This window comes from Stigmatopora argus, chromosome 7 (assembly GCF_051989625.1).
Source record: "Stigmatopora argus isolate UIUO_Sarg chromosome 7, RoL_Sarg_1.0, whole genome shotgun sequence".
NCBI lineage: Eukaryota > Metazoa > Chordata > Actinopteri > Syngnathiformes > Syngnathidae > Stigmatopora > Stigmatopora argus.
The window spans coordinates 14,107,581-14,125,288 of record NC_135393.1 but is presented as its reverse complement, the minus strand read 5'-3'; the positions used below and the strand labels follow the sequence as shown (position 1 = coordinate 14,125,288).

The 17,708-nt window shown below is 37.9% G+C and overlaps 1 protein-coding gene across 2 annotated transcripts in view; it reads right to left on the bottom strand.

The window, feature by feature from the left end:
• The window catches only part of cacna1ib (calcium voltage-gated channel subunit alpha1 Ib), a 68,537-nt gene extending 51,119 nt beyond the window's left edge, over positions 1-17,418 (bottom strand). Inside the window, exons 1-2 of one of the 2 annotated variants that reach the window (XM_077605153.1) lie at positions 16,903-17,418; positions 2,663-2,983 (exon numbers count right to left, since the gene is read on the bottom strand). In XM_077605153.1, the coding sequence (XP_077461279.1) occupies positions 2,663-2,969 (307 nt within the window). In that variant the 5' untranslated portion in view covers positions 2,970-2,983; positions 16,903-17,418. The remainder of the gene's footprint in view (positions 1-2,662; positions 2,984-16,902) is intronic. The other variant, XM_077605152.1, reaches the window with a different exon arrangement.
• Positions 17,419-17,708: the final 290 nt, after the last annotated feature.

The window sequence follows — 17,708 nt, the reverse complement described above, 5'->3', positions numbered from 1 at the left end:
AAAGTTACATTAAACATATGTTTGAGTGTCTCTGTATATATTAATCCAAGTTCATTTAAATTTGTTTGTTTCGTTATAAGTGCGTTGTCATGGGGAAAAAAAGATCGTATGTCGAGGTACCATTGTATGTATTTCGTTTAAGTGTCCTTTATCTTAGTTCCCAAACAACTGATGAAAAATAGTTCGTCCATGATATGAAAAACTAGCAATGAGTGTTCAAACATCCGTGTAAATCTGCAAGTGAGCTAACTGCTGTAGTTTTGCAATACATTTTGCACTGTTATCTACTTAACGTCGTATTGTTCCTTCCAATTCTTCCTGGAATGCCCACAGTTTCCCTACTAATAGACACGGTGGAGAAGCAATTATCTTTTCGGCACAAATGTTTTAAAAAAACATTAAAAATGACAAATATGCCATGGGGCAGCAAACTAGACGTTTTAATAACCTGCACATGCTCTATAAAATGGCTCCTTTGTCATCGTCAGAAGATACCTGGAAGGCTCAAACGTTGGCGTAAGGATTTTTCAACACGAGATGTCAGTCAGTTGGAAGTAAATATGAGCTATCGATTATTTGGAAGAATCAGACATTAACTGACGCCATTGGATCGTGTGAATTTAACTAATTATACCTTAATAAAATGCAACTTTCCTGCTTTTTCTCAGTGCACTGCTTAAGAATCAGTCCACAGCTTGTTTGGCCTGTAATCCCCCGCACACACATCCATTAGTATGAGTCATACAGCATCAATTTGCATGGGTTATGTAGAAAAAAACCCAAAACCAATTTTCACTGATGGAGATAAAACAATGTATAGTTTTTAGCAGCTTATATCAAAGTAGAATGAATATACACGCATACTACATATTCACGCTCGCATATAATCCCTTTTGTTTACTAATCAGTGTAACGAACGAATGCACTATCCAGCTACTATTGTGTCTATATTTTTATACTGGTCGGTAAAAATTGAAAACAATCAAATTGTAATGCGTGACAGCAAATCAGCAATTAAGGCATCTGAGGCATATTTCTGCCTGTTGCATGATCCACCAGAAAGTCTTTTTTTTCCCCCTAATTGACTCATTAAAGAAATTTGATATTCAAGTCTCATCAAAGCAGAATCAGCAGGCTGGCCATCAGATTCAATCTCCCAAAGTTTGATGTTCACTTTGACTGCAAATTAAATTTCTTTCGATCACAAACTTGACATTATACGACGAATTCATCATCATCCCGTTAAAGTTAAAAATGAAGCGGACGCGCTAGATTTTGCTAAAGATAAACGTTTAAACCAGCTTTAACGGGTCTGCAACCCGACATTGCCCTGGTGATTAATTCTGGCATTAACACGGGAACTGATAGCAGAATTAGCATATATAGCTGAAGGGGCTCAGACACGATTCAAAAGTTCTAGAGCAGATTTGAATTAAAAGTTTGGACAAAGGCATTTTTCTTCCTATATTTTATTGCTTTTGTGGAAATAATTACATTTTACACCACACTGGGGCAATAATCAATTATTTTTATAACTCTAGTATTTACGAGGAAAAAATACATCTAGTTTTTGGTTTAAAAAAACTATGAACTATGAAGTGTTTGTCATTAATTATTTGAATTGAATGCTCAATGGCTCTTGAGAAGGATTGCTATTTAATTATGCAACGCAAAAACTAGTTTAACAGCTTAAGATAACAGTGTTAGTATTTCTTTGATGTGCATACATTTTAATTTATGCACTGTATGTCGTTCATTCACCATCAAGTCTTATTTCTTCAAGCACAATGTTCAACAGGTAGACTAGATGAACTATATATTTAGTAGTCTCAGGGAATTTGGCACTAATAAAAAGAGGACAGAAATAATGTCACATCATTGCTCGCTCGTTTGTGAAGTGGTTTGACATTCAGAGAAAATTGCAATCAAAAAACAAACAGAAAAGATGACAACATTCATCCAGGTCACCATCTCATTTTGAGCCATGATGTGCATGAAAAAGCAGTAGAAAATGTGAAACTCCATGAAAAAATGGCTAGATTTCAGAGGTATTAAGATGATAAATCCTGTTTTCAATTAATTCAACTCAGCAGAAATTAATTCTATTAATCTAGAGCGTATTTTACACACCAAAAATGAATGCTTAGAGAAATGATCTCACTTGAATTTGTAAACTATAGAGTAAATGTCATTTTCGCTGCTTCCATTGTTTCCAGATCGATTTTTTTATATCACAGAGTTGACGGGAGGTGTGATGAGGCAGTAAGAAGCCTGAATTGCCATTACAAAGAAAATGTCTGCCTTACTAGATGACAAGCAAAAGTAAAGCTGTGGACAAATACAGTGAAAAAAGGCGCGCTCGTGCAGGCGTGAAAATAGCTGCATCATCTCGCTTTCTTCTTCTCCCTTAATATCAATTGATTCTGCCTTTTCTGCTCTTTAGTTTCACAATTTGCAGGAGAAAGTGTATACGTTTTTCTTTTTTAACTCAAGTTTTTTAACCGTCTGTGCAGTTAGAACAAAAAGCTTGGTGTAATAGCTTGGACACGCCTGATCTAGACTATTATGACCCTTTCAATAATTTGAAATGAAAAATTGGATTCCTACCGTATGCCTTGGTGTGTACCTCATGTGCTTTAAACTGGTTTAACAAAAGGATATGGATTGGAGACCATGCGGATGCACCAGCTGCGAGGGCAGGTGGTCTGCTTGAGGCAGAAGAAGACCACTGGTACCAATTCAGGATATGGAACAACCAGTACACTTGTTGCACTGCTACCATCATCGTCATCATCATCATCACGGTCCACTTCCTCTTCCTCTATATCTTCTTTCTCCTCTCCCTCACCTTCTTCCTTATGCAGTTGGTACTGGTGGGGGGAGGAGGGGTCAATGGCATCATTGACCTTGTTCACCCGGATGTTGGTTGCCGCTGTCGAGGGTCCCTCCTCCTCCTCCTCGCTCGTCATGGCAACGCCAAGCTCTGATCAAAAAAGAAAGATTTTTTTTTAAAAAAAAAACCTTGCCAAAAGAATCGATGCAGCAAACAGCGGGGTCGTCCTGTGCCATTATGGGGAAAAGGCTAAAAATGCATTCACTATTGTGTTAGTTTTTTTAGAGGGTTTTCACATGCCAAAGCACCGGAGATGAATGAGTAGATGAAAGCGAGGAGAAAGGGCTGCTGAATAGTTACTAATGATGACTTAGCCAGTGTGACTGAATGCCAGACCAGCGAGTTTAGATGACAGATATCATATGAAGAAGTGCAAGATGACATAATGAAAAGATCACCAAGTGTAAGTCAAATGAGCGTAAAATGAGAGAGTGTGGTAAAACAACTGAGTGTGAGACGACTTGAGTGATGAGATGACAGATGGCGGAACGAATGTGCATGAAATGACCAAGTATAAAATGAATTTGTGAAAGCTGAATGAGTGGCTGGAAAATTGAGTGGGGAGATGATATAGTGCTGAGATGAATGTGCATGAGATGGCTAGGGAATTTTGCTAAGAAGCCAGATGAGGAATGCAAGAGGAAAGGGTGCCAATTTGATCAGTATTAAGATTTTGCATTACTGACAATGAAATGACTGGTTGGCAGGACAACTGAGTGATGAGACAAAACAGTGTAAGGCTAAGGAGCAATGAGAAATGTCAGAGTGAGAGATGATTGGGTCTCAACATGACTGAGAAGAAATGACTGGAATGAGGAGCTTTCGAGAGACCAGAGAAGTGAGATGTGGGAGTGTGGGTGGCAGGACAACTATGTATGACATGACATCACTTTACGTCTTCACTCATGGACTACAAATGCACAATGGCCACCACACAGGATCCAAATTAAGGTTCCAAAGATTCCGCATGCTATCTCTTCTCCTTACAACTCTAAAAGGTGACTCCTTTTAGAATCCTTACACGTCATCATTATTTCGCTTATTATCAAGCTACAGCCAAGTCCACTAACCCATGTTTTTTAGGACTTGTTGGGCAACTTTTGGCACAGACTTAATTGGGTGATCGTATTGTCGTCGGAACTGCAGTGCGAAATGAACAGATACAATGTGACCACCTTTGAATTATGTATTGCAGCCTGGCTCCGTGTGGAGAGCAAAAGGACACCAAAAAAAGTTATTTTCTTTGCTGTCTGGCTGTTGCTGGAGGCCAAACAAGATGTAGAAATATGACACTGTAACCTGTGGATACACACAGATAAGGTTCGTCCTTAGTAGCTATGTACTTTTATGTCTTTTATTACGATAGGATAGATGCTACTTGGTCTGTAATTCTTTTTTTTAACCTCAGTATCCACTACTATATGATGTGTGGTCTTGGATTCCTAAAGTGTGGGCCTCTGCACGTTTTAATTCATTACTTCCTGCACTCCATGAAATAATCATGACTGCCTCACAAGGTTGCTTGCTTTCTCAGTGGGCAGAATTGCTCTACCAACTATTTTACAAATGTCATGACATTTTGTGAGGGAATGCTAAATGTGACACGTGTTTAAAATGAACATACTCACTTTGAGATAAAGGTCACTTAAAAAGGTGATAAAAAGTTAAAGGGAATGTGCATTGGAAATCAAGATTAATAAATTATTTGATCGGTTGAAGAAACGAGTGTTGTTAACAAGCCTGGTAAATTTGAAATAGGAAAATTATTAGTATATAGTATAAGGCGTAAAGATGGAGAAAGACTGACACATCATGTGTCAGACACTGTAGACATGTCATGACAGTATCCAAACCACATGCCGCTTAAGTGCCAAACTGTCTATTTGTTTCCATAATTTGTTAATAGTCTGAAAATGGATAACATTTTGACAAGATGTTTCCTAGAGACTGCAAACCAAGAAAGAAACATCTCTCCCCAGCAGCATTTTCCGAGAACAAAACAGTCAGCTGGTGGCAGCTAGCCGCGACTCTAGATATCGCCAAGCCAAGTGGCGCCCTACGCAGCATCGGTCGCCAGCAGTTGCAAACACAATTCACTAAAAATTCAGTGTGCACACAGCCAGCTGGCGGCCAGCAGTCGCGTACACAATTCACAAAAAAATCAGCGTGCACACGGCCAGCTGGCGGCCAGCAGTCACGTACACAATTCACAAAAAATTCAGTGAGTACGCGGCCAGATGACCGCACACATCCACCGCCAGCCGTCACCACACGGAGCACTGCTGCCTCGCTACTGACCATATGTAGCCAACCATATGTTGTGCTTCTTATAAAAAGCCCACGTTACATGAAGGACAAAAATAGGCCACTGACACAAGAAAACTTTCGTTGTCTGGGAAGTAACGCTAGAAATTAAACAGGCCCTTGGAAAAACCAAGCTAAGGTGGTGTCGATAAATCCGATGGTATGTCGTAAAGCAGGTTCTGGGATTCAATAGAGGAGGTGGTCTAGGAGCGCAAGAATAGATAGTGAACGGAGTGGGCTGTTGTGAGTTGCTGATCATTTGTAACTCTGAACAAGCGCAATGAGAAGAACAAACACCTGACTGGATTGTTTTTCAAATTAATTACTGTGTTTGAGATGATCACATACATTGATGGAGTGCAACAAGCATTTCCAGCACCTTGGACAGCAACTGAAGTTTATATATGTAGGGCTGAAGCAAAAACAACAGCAACATAGTGTGAACGATGTGCACACAGAAAAACATCCTAGTGATGTGTTTGTTTTGGTTAGATGTCAAAGTCCAAAATTGGATTTTTGGGAAGACTCAAATGTTGCTGTAAATTACAGAATATCAGGGGGAAAAAAAACCATCCAGCACACTTTTGCAAACGTCTGACAAAGACATATCGTGCACATGCTTGTCTTATCTAGGTTGCGTATATTTATACTGTTTTAACCCGGGAAGTCAATGAAGTGATCCGTCACTACCCACAGCTTGAGTGGGGCTACGTAGACAAATGGTATTAATTCTGCTCACTGCGCATGCTACAGCTGCCCTGGCTGTCTATTTTTACAAGCCATAGATCCTCATGCTCTGCTACTGTCATGCTGAGAGGAACCCTAATATAAAACAAGGGACTGAAATGATTGCACCCTTGATGTTACACTATTGTTTGCTGGTAAAATGTCGGATTTGAACAAAATGACAAAGTCAGGAACTTCCATTAACAACACTATTCCCACCAGCCAATCTGTCACTGAAAGGATGAAAACTTGAAAGGTTTCATCTTTCAATACTGTGGTTAACTACTAAAAATGTCAAGGTTGTGGCAAACAGCTGTTCATAATTGTTTTATTTTCTTTGACTTTAATTGAATTGAATGATTTGGATATTAAAAAACTGTTACTCCTATAGTCATGCCAAAGTAATTATAATCACAATAGTATTATTTCTTTGTGTAAAAGCCAAGTCAGTCACTACAGTTAACAGCGATTCAAAAGCTGTTTTTTTCTTTATACATTTGTCAAAATTAATAATAAGTTTAGAGAATAAGGTTAATAATGAAGGAAATTTCCCGATCCTTTTGTACATTGTAACCTAGTCACCTTGCGCCTTCTATCTTTGAAGAGTCCTGTACCTGTACTTTTAAATGTGTCACAAAGTCTTGCCTCTTTTCTTAAAAAAAGGGTGGCACAACAAAAGGTCTGGGAAGCAGAAGTATTTCTTGGCCGCTGTAGCCGGTTGCAGTAGGCGGCGTGCTGGTTGTGATAAAAATAAAGCTCGCCTTGAGTTGAACGCCTGATGGATTAATAGTTGGAACCGCATATGGGGACCAAGTTGCCTTTTGAGATGACTTTATCTGATAAATAGTCTTACGATGAAGCCGGGAATTGTTGTCGTATTAATCCTACAAGTAACTACATGCCAGACATTGGATTAGAGCATGTTGATAATAAATAAATCAGCCTGCAGACAAGTGGATATACTGCTATATGATTGGTTTGGAGTTGCTGGGGATGGGGATGTCAATTGAAAGTTGCCTGTGGTTTTGAGAGGATATTTGGTGCAGCCCTAATGGGATTTTTAAAGAACACGCCTGAAATGAATGCCTTTTGTTTGTCATTTGTCAATATCAAGCCTTTGTTTGATGCCTCCTATACAATCAATGATCTCCTTCTTATATGTGCACCTTCATTTTCATCATCATCCATGTGTGACAGAACACAGTGAGTGCACCAGAGAAACAAAAACTTCAATAGAATCACTCAACCTGGCGAACTTTTCTACAGGTGAGTGCGGGTTCTGTTGTCAAAATGGGGCATTTGGGATTATTGTGGATATTTAATTCCAATTCATTCTCTTCTGTATGTAGAAATTTCAACATTCATTTACAAATGAGTGTTTTTTTTTATTTTATTTGTTTGTTTTTCATTGGTTTTGTTAATTTACGCTTTATTTTCTCCTCTCTTTTGTTAAAAAAATGAATTGATCTGTTGTTTGATTTGTTAAGTGGGAAATATTTTATATGTCCAAGTGTGTTGCTCTGCTATGGGGACTTTTACCCTTAGTCCCATGAAATTTGAATACATTAAACATCGACAAAGTTCAGGGGAATTCACACATTAGTAATTTATCCAGCTAAGTGTAGCTGTCCAATTATTTACTGCTGTGCGTGTCTATCCTAAAGGAAATGAAAACACATACAGGCATACTGTAGTAAACAGTGGATGAGCACATGCATGCAACGAAATTAGAGGACGTGTCATTGACTGTCATACACTTCCCGGAGCCACATAGAGTACGCGTACACAATCTCACAAATACACTCACAAATAATAATTGACTAGTTGCCGGTGAACTCTGCCTTATAAAACAGGAATGGCTGCACATTAGTTGGGGTGTGTTGGTTTTGATTTACACAAAATCTACTACATACACTCTCACATATACTTAGCAGGGAAAATGTACACTTGTCAGGCCCTCTCACAAATCACCATCTGCCTTTAGCACTAATGGACGTCTTGCCTTGTGCTCAGTAAATAAGATGAATTGCTGTTTTGATCACTATGGCCTGGCATTAACACATTGCAAGTTAATTCACTAGATTAAAGTTTTTTTTTCTGCTCGGTAAGTTATCAAACGGAGCTTGCTCGAGTTTCAGATGAAGCCGAAGTGGCTTAACACACTGACGCCAAATTATCTTTGATATTTCATAGATTCTTCTGATGCAACGTCACAGGAAGACAATGTAACAGCCTGGAAACAAAGTGACATAATTTAACACACTTATCGCACGCCACTACATCAATGTTGAGTGGTAAAAACTCATTCTACAGCAGGCATGTAATACTGTATTATCAGTTTTACCATACTCATACTACCGTATTTTGCTGTTTAATATACCCGGGTATATTAAATGATTTTTGCTTTTTTGAGCCTCCCTATTAAACGGCAACTCAGCTTTTTTGGCAAGATTTGTTTGGTGTTCATGGGGGCATAATTATAGATATTTAAGTTCATTAAAATTCCAAGTCAGACTTTGTTCAGCAGTAAGTAGTTGAAACCTGAGCAGTAAGTAGTTTTAGTCTGCAAAACATTGATGCACCCCGTCACGGCATAAAGAGTGCGTAGTGGATCATACCTTCCCATTTGTGCGCCATTTAATATACCCCTGCCGTTTAATATACCCGGGTATATTAAATGGGGGGTATATTAAACAGCACAATACGGTAGGCTCCAGCACCCCTGCTCTAGATTCTAACATATTTACATGTGTATATATATGCTCATGAATATGTATTGTCCCTTTATTACAACAATTAAACTGGAACTCAAACCCCTGTGAGGATAAGCGATGAGGAAAATGAATATAAAAAAATATGTACATAGCTAATCCAAGTCATCGGTATCTTGATCGGTAAATCTTAATTATAGATTAAAGGGATCAGCGGAGTAAAACCCTGAACAGAGTAACTCTAAATTGTGCGTATATGGGGAAGTATCATGCTTTGGTGGAAAGGAGCACCATGTATAAGAACTCAGGTAGTCTAACTTCATTTTCAATTTATAAAAATTGTCAATTTCAATAATGCCGCTCCACTACAATTAATTGAGTTGTGATTGGCTCCTCTCTAAGCTCTCGTCTTGCCATCATCTCTGAAACCATACTTTTCTTTTTCTTATAGTCGCCATCTTTCTTTCCCGCCTGACTGGCACGCTTCCCTCTCACTCTGCTTCCATTTCCTTTCTAATTAATCCTCACTTGCCCGGCTTCTCATTTCGAAGCCTCCGTGTAATACCGCTGCGATTGTTTACGGCCCCCACCAATGTGTGTGTTTGTGTGTGCTCATACACCGCATGTGTGTCAGTTTATACTTGGTATATGAGTCCTATTGTTCATATCTGCTGGTGTTTCCTATTGTTTATGTTTATGGAGGCGTGTGATGGCGCACTGTTAAAATATGAATGTGTGATATAGTCAGTGTGTACGTGTGCATGTGTGCACCTGCCCGTCAGATACATTTGCAGACTGATGATGGCCACCAGCTGATAATCAAAACTGAATTGCGTAGAAAAAAGATGAACGGCAGCGCATGAGAGGAGCAGAGAAGTTGAGTTTTATTCTTCCTGCCTCCAAATAATTATCTTTCCGCATCTTTATCACTTTTTTTCCCCTACCACACTGGTAAAAAGTATACCCGCCACCGCAGCCAAAAAGCGAATCCCGCCCACCTCTTTTGGAAGAGAGCAAGATGCTATTTTCTGCCTACAGTTTGTATCTTACTTAATGCCATTCCTTTAAGAACTCAATGTGCTCAATGGAGTTGTTGTTTTGACGATATGAAGTAGAAAAGTATGCACTTTGACACTAAAACCTGACTTTAGCCATTATATCTATCTTGTGTGCGTTAAACTGATTCTCTCCATCAAAATCCAAAGAGTGTAGATGCAAATGAAAGTATTCCCATATGGATGGTTACATGGATGGAAATGAGGTTGCAATTATTTCTTTTTTCCTGCTTAAGAATGGTTCCAGGTTTGAAACAAGTCAGTGTGTTTTTAATTTTTTTTTAAAGTTTTTTTTCTATAGTCATTACAAAGGGGCATGCAAAATGACATTTAAGCCAATCGTTCTTTAAATGTGGTGCCGTGAGCACAGATAATGGCAACCAGAATTGACAGCACAAAACAATGCATTCTACCTAGAAACTCCCTCTTCATGTTCTTTTTGTGAAATAAAAAAATAAAAGAAGAGCATAAAATTTGCATTTCTGTAACCGAAAATATTCATACATGAGTTAACATTTGTGAAAAGCCCAACTTTTTTTGAATAAGAACAACCAAAAATAACTCAGTAGGGAAGTAAGTATCTGCTGTATATCTTTGCAAAAAAATATATCAACGCTGCCAAAAAAATGTGTTTCTAACGATTTGGGGTTATTTTGGTTTTTCATTGTGGTTAAAATGCATCTAAAAGCAAAATATCCCCATTATATTAGCTAATTGATCTATTTATTGTTTGTCAGCATCGATATAGTTCAATTCTATTCATTAAATATCTATTTTTGATTGGAGGCAGTTTACTAAAATGCATAGCTCTATACTGTATTAACTCTATACTCTATTCAAAATCGATTTCAAAATCATCAACATACTTATTATGATAACCTTACACTGACAAAGAAAAATAATCAGTGACGGCTAAAACTACAATGTTGGCCGAGCAGAGTAATGACCAAAAAAAAATGAAGACATTCATCTTTTCCCCAATTTACTCCTTACATCAAAATAAAGCAACACTCCGGCATATACGGCATTGCTGCATTGAAGCTAGACAGTTTAGATTCTATAATTGCCCTCAGGAATGCATGCACCACAGGTCAGGTATCCCTGCTGTCCTGAATTTACTTAAGCCTCGCAGGATCCTATTAGAACAATGAACCTGCCCACCTTATTGCACTTGAAAGCAATTCATCAAAGTTTTGCCATCAACTTATTTCTATAAATGCCCCCAGTCTGATCTGATTCTGGGAATGGCAAACGGTTATGATTCAGTGATCGCGCGTCCTTAAAAAAAATGCACCGAATTTACGCCGGTGGGTAAAGTGTTGAAAGAACAGCGCAGGATATTGGAGCCATTAGTCTTTGAGTCATGTCGCTTGAGCACAAAATAAAATCTGGTTGCGGCAGAGACAGCTGGAGATGACAGAGGCGCAAAGCAGCAAATACCTGAACGCCACTAGAATTTAGTCCAGAAGTATACATGCCGGAAGATATTAAATTCATGGTGAAGAAACGTAGTGTATGTTGTAAAGTCATTTTTGTTTGAGAATGAGGCAGCTTGGTCTCTAAATAGTTATTATATTTTTGATATGAAGTCTCTCAAACTGTAAACAATTGTACGTGTCATTGGGAGTATAAGAGTAAGAGTATCGTTGAGTATTGCGATATAATTGGGATCTCTTGATTATTATGATAGGGTTGGGGGGTTAGGTTTTTTTTTTTTGTCTTGTCAGTATTTTTTTTTTTTTTTACATATTTGCTGTGTTTTCAAATCTGTCGGAAAATGTATAGTTTTTTGGGCTTTTGGTCTTGTCAGTAATTTTTTTCATTTTTTTTTACATAATATTTGCTGTGTTTTCAAATCTGTCGGAATATATACACAGATATATATATATATATATATATATATATATACACACACACACACATTTCCAATTTTGTCGGAAAATGTATAGTTTTGGGGGCTATTTTTCAGTATATCTAATATATATATATATATATATATATATATATATATATATATATATATATATTAGATATACTGAAAAAAAATAGCCAAAAAAACTATACATTTTCCGGCAAAATTGAAAATACAGCAAATATTCTGTAAAGAAATTGAAGAAATTACTGACAAAACCAAAAAATTAAATAAAAACTAACCCCCCTAACCCTATCATAATCATCAGGAGATCCTATTTATATTGCAATATTCAACGATACTCTTACTTTTATACTCAATGACACGGACAATTGTTTACAGTTTGAGACACCTCATCACTTGTGTACTTCATAATACTCTTTTGTGAGATAATATGCAACATGGTAGTATATAAAATTTAAGTTCGACATTTCAGATTCAGTTTAGAAATTTAAATTCCTGATGGCACAAACATTACCTAGCCTAATGATCAATCTTCAGGCTAAAATAGCACCAATTCTATTTAACAATAAAGAATATACAAGTTTAAATAAACCAATCAAGGTTAAAAAAAAAAAGTTTGGTCGCAGATGGATGACCAATTACTTTGCAGAATTAGGACAGCGGCTGAGAGGAGCAGGAGCCAATCAGACGGCAATTTCAAAAGGAAGTGGGTGGAATAAGGTCGGTGAAAATTGAAACAGGTGCACTTGTAGCCGACTTCCTTAATGATTTTTTAGCATCACAATGCAAGCCCACAGCCAATCACCCTCCGCAAGATGACAATGTGGGCTATAATCTCCTTATTTTTAGGATAATATTATAGTAAAATGGCGATTTAGTACTTTGATACTTGACGCCCACCGTGCCCATTACACCAAACCGCAGTCCTTACAGGGTGAACCTCATCATAAAAGTGATACAACTTGTTATAACATAATCATCTTTAGGTACTTTCAAACACGATCATAGGAGGGAAATAATTCATAGTAAGCAGGCTTTTTAGAGAGGTTTATTTAATTCCTCAGCAAGCTGTCTCAATCTGCAGTAGCGTAAACAGCAAGTGGGAAACATTAAAACTACCCGAGCGATTAACACCAAATCCAGCGTAGATGCCCAGGATTTAGTGCAGAACAGATGCTGTGAAAATTGCAGAAAGTCAGCCATTTCGTTTTTATACGTGGTAAAGTACAAAATCTAAAGGGAGCATTACAAGATATCACCAGCTGACATCTGTGCATTAAATTTGCATGAAGCCCAGGTCATGTTGGTCATGACAGGGTGATCAAAGAGGAAGGAAAGCCATTTAAAGTTTGAAAGGGTCATTTGGGGGGAATTGGTTCGTCATCATGAGCTGAAAAAGGAAAAAAAAATACTGTATTTTTTCCAGAAAGAGCCAAAGTTTGATGATTTTCTTGAATTGACTAAACGGCTGGTGTTTGTTATTTTCAGTAGCAGTAGAAATTATATCTACATAGATCACATTTGTGATATTTATTAAATGAAACTGCCATATTTACAGCTCAACTCATCTCTTTACATTACACGTTACACCTGCAAGAGAGTAAAATCAAACAAACACCTATACGTCATCCAATGGGACAAATATTGTACACACCCACAAGTTTTTTAATTATTTCTCTGTCCAAAAATTAAGTTTAATACCCCAAAAATTACATTAGTAGCATGTGGCAACAGTGCTTCAGATTGACAAGTGTAAGGCAAAGAACCCACCCATTTTAATATTTTTTTTGCTCAAAATATTCATTTACTGATGGCATTTTACATTATATTTTTGGTACTCATCCAAAGTGAAAAAAAAACAAAGTCGTAAAAATAAAATCACGCTGTCAATGCTTGAAAGCTCACTGAATTAAAGTTCCTCATGTTAGAAGATTGCATTCTGTGCTTTGTTGGGGTATTTTCTGGGTAGTCTGGTTTCCCAAAAGATGTAGGGTAGGCTCTAAAATCTCTTTAGGTATTACTATTTTAAATCAGTTTAGGGTGTCCCCTGCCTATAGACAGGTAGGATAAGCTCAACAACCCTTGAGAGGTTAACTGGTATGAAAGATTAATAGATGGATGGATGATCGGGTAACAAAACAGAACAAATGACTATGCAAAGCATCAAGTGATCTGTCTGTGAGTCAATTGTGTCATCTGTTTGCAAAGGCTTCCATCTGCTCGCCGCCTTTGCCACCATTTATCAGCACAGATTGTCTTTAGCTGTTTGTTCAAGCTGTGTGCCAACATACACTAAAACGTCGGAAGCCGCCACCACACGTGTAAACAATTAAAAGACTACTTGCTTGCTTATCAGATGCTCTGATTCCTGTGATTGAGTGATTTCCCATGCAAAAACAGGACTTTAAAAAGTAGATGTGAGGAATATATCCAGGCAAAATTACAACTCGCATTACATGCTTTCTTAAAACAAGCGGATGCATTTTTCCATGTGTTTTTTTTCTTCTAAAAAAATAACAAAAGACATTTCTATCAAGGATAAAAAAACAAGAACAGGAGCTTACTGTGGCGTTATTTTTAAAACCAGTGATTACCACTTTGACCTTTGAAAATATCCGAACAATCGCCTCGGTATTTTGGATTTTTACGGACCGAGCTATTTTCCAAATGAGCGCTCACACTCACATAGAAGTAGAGAAAATAAAAACACACATAGCCGGCAATATTATGTGGCATAGCCTTACAACTATAAACACTGCAAAACCCTAAGCGTGTCATCATGTTGGGTTAATCAACAGTGACATGATGCAATGTGGAAGCCAGATATCCCTCATTGAGTCGAACGTCAATGTGGCTGCCACGTCACCTCACACGGTGACATGATGACTTAATGATACCAATTATGCAGTAGCTTATTAATGTATTTTCCATTTACTCATGGTTGTTTTGGTCAAGTCCTCTTCAATAACAGTAAACATGAAGGTTAAGTTGTTTTGTATTAGGATTTTAGGTTTTAAAAAAGGTGTAAAGGAAGGTTTAGTATATAAACTACCTAATGTACCCTAACTTTAGCATGCTACTGCATCCTCGAATGAGAGATCAATGGAAACAGAGCGGCATGCAAATATGGGCATTTGGGAAATACCCAAACTTTTTCATGCCACTGAAGAACCCAAATTCTTGCTATGGTACTAACCAAAAGAGTAACAGCTTTAAACGAATGTAAATTATCTCTGGAGGACTTGAGGGTGTTTATATTGCGCTGTTGAATAAATTAATTGGCTAATTAATGAATTGTAAATGTCCTTGTTGCTGAGTTGGAACTGGAAAAGCTTTGAAAAAATGACAAAATAAGGCAAAAGGTGCATTGCCCAAAAATGAAGTGTCCTTAGTTTTTTTTCTTCTACTGAAAAGGTCCAATAACGATTGACTGTTTTTGTGGCCATGTTGGTGCCGGAAAAACAAAGATTTTTCTGTTTTTGTTAGTCATTTAAGTCACTACATGCATCATCCAGATCTTTAATTCCTCTCGCAAATAGGCAATTTATCCTCCTTTGGCAGGAATAAAAAATATCCCGATACTATTCAGAAAAAGGCATTGAAATCTCAGCTCTGTTGACAACAAAATAGCATCTGTCGACCACTGTGCACCAGTAGATGCTTACCCCATGTGCAGTTAAGTAAATGACGTGCCCCTTGGTCCCATTTGCAGCAATACGGTTGTTTTTTTGTTTTGTTTTTTTACATTTATAGAAATAAATTGCCAAGGTGTGTGCGTGTTCCATCCCCACGGGGCAATAAAACCAGTCATTAGGGTCAGTGGGCTGAGTTTTGAGACCATATTGATCGAGGCAAAGGGGCTTGCAGAGAGCAGCAGGAGGATGACAGGTCGCTGTAACTGTTCGCATCAGGAATGACAACGTGGAACTATCGGTGTATGTTCTACATCCTAAAAACCTCAAGCCTAAAAGATTCTGAGAATCTTCTCAGAGATCTCCAAACTGAACCTGAGAAATCCTAGCTAGGAGTCTTCCTGGAAATTCTCAGAGACTATCCGAGATTGGACTGCAAATTATGATGGGGTATCATGTATTTATTTTTATAGAAGAAACTGATTTTCAAACACAGTGCATCATGATTCTTGACATCCTGGACATGCTGCAGAGTATAGAATCATTTGAATGCACCTTCAGTACTTAAAATTATCAATGCAAACTGAATGTAGGCATTGAACTGATCCCCCTGTGACATCTTTCTAAAAATCAATTGTGCACTCAGCCATAGTCCCTTAAGGAATGTGAAGTGTGTAGCCTGTAACTTGTCACTATTGAACACTGATGCAGCTAAAAGCTTTCTTGCCCTTTTATTCTATTAGGCTACGTATAATACTCCATTTATACTAGATAAACCTTGTTAGGCAATGTATTGATGTAAGAAACATACCAGCTAGCTATCAACATTTGTTTTAAATGTTTTACTGTTATTAAAATAAATGTTCACCAAGCTTCCTTTAAAATAATTACATATTATGATTGTTTGGATTTTCCTGGAGCAAATCTCTTTTCAGATTAAATAAAACTCGTCACAAAAGTGACATAAAAAAAGAAGTATTTCTTCAGGGAAGTCACATTTTTCTTTAAAAATATATATTTCTAAAAACCAGGCCATATTTGAGAAGACAGTAATGTAAATTAACCTAATATGGTTTTCCACTCAGTGATTTCTGACATTGTAGGTGACTCACGAAGTATGAAAAAAGCATCAAAATAAAAGGAAATTTATAAAACATTGGCAACCCCTAAATACCTAATTTGGGGACAAATAGTAGAAATACTGGAAAAAAAGAGTTACGATGTTGTGAATTTGAACTTTGGTAAGTAAGAACATGTGGGAAAAAATAAAAATAAAAAACAAATTTAAAAAAATCCCATATGCATGCAGCTAAAAATTCATTCATCTAAGAAATAATTGTTTACTAACAGTAATTTAAAAAAAAGAGTAAGCCAATTAATATGAACAGCATCCGTATGTGTCCACCCCAAACTAGCAAATGTTTTTTTCATAATGTTTTTGACGTACACAAGTGTTCCAATGAAATGATAACGAGCAAGCACAGTTTGAACAGAAATAGCGCCCCCTGTTGCAGCAACTCCACCAAAATCAAATCAATCACGTCCAACGCAGGTGAAAAGTATCACCTAATTGAAATCCCCACGCCCAAACATTTCCTGATTCATCACACATGCCAAAAAAACACAAAATTCAACTCCTTCTCCTGCAAACAAATCATGCAAATGATGATGTGCAATCTTTTAGATGCCAAAAACTGTTGCTTACCCTCTCTTTCCACATGAAATCTCCACAATCTTGCAGCCACAAGAAAAATGATAAATCCTGGTTAAAAATAAAAACAATCCACATCCAGATCCACTCTGGAAATGTGAAAGGATTCGGTTGCAAATCCAGAAAGGGGCTTCTCTCAGGGTACTCCACGTGCACGAATGTCCGCAGCTCACAAGCCAAGCGCTGGTTGGAATCCTGTTGCACCTGTCACACACTTTGTGGGAAACGGGTGTGCGCGCGTCGGGCGTTCGTCCACCCACGGGCCGCCTTGGCGGAGGGATCCCACGCTGTGCTTCGCCACTCCGCACCCCTTTTTTTTGCGGAGTCTGCGCGATGTCACCGTGGCCACAAGCAACCTGAACGGGTGCAGGGAGTGTCTCCTGCATGCACCTCTTCTTTCTCCTCGCCCCTCTCTCTCTCGCCGCGTGCACTCGAGGGAGTGATCCGAAAGGCTGCAGGTTCGAGTCTGCCGCAGATGTATACATCCGCCCACCCACCTTCTCTTTGCTCAAACTCTGGGAATTCCTCAAGTAATGAGCGAGAAGAGATTGTGTTCCTTCTCCTCCTAACTCCACATGAATGTATATGTGCAAATGTTGGAATAAAAAGAAAGAAAATAAATCAACAGTTTATCACTTGATGCCCAGAACCGGTTGAAAGCAGTTTAAAAGCAAGGATGGATGAGGGAATGTATTTTATTTCTTTCTTATTCTATGAAGTCAATATTGATGTCAATTGCGTACTAATAATACTAACTGGGCTAGTTAACCTTGTTTGAACTCCCCCAATAATTGAATAAT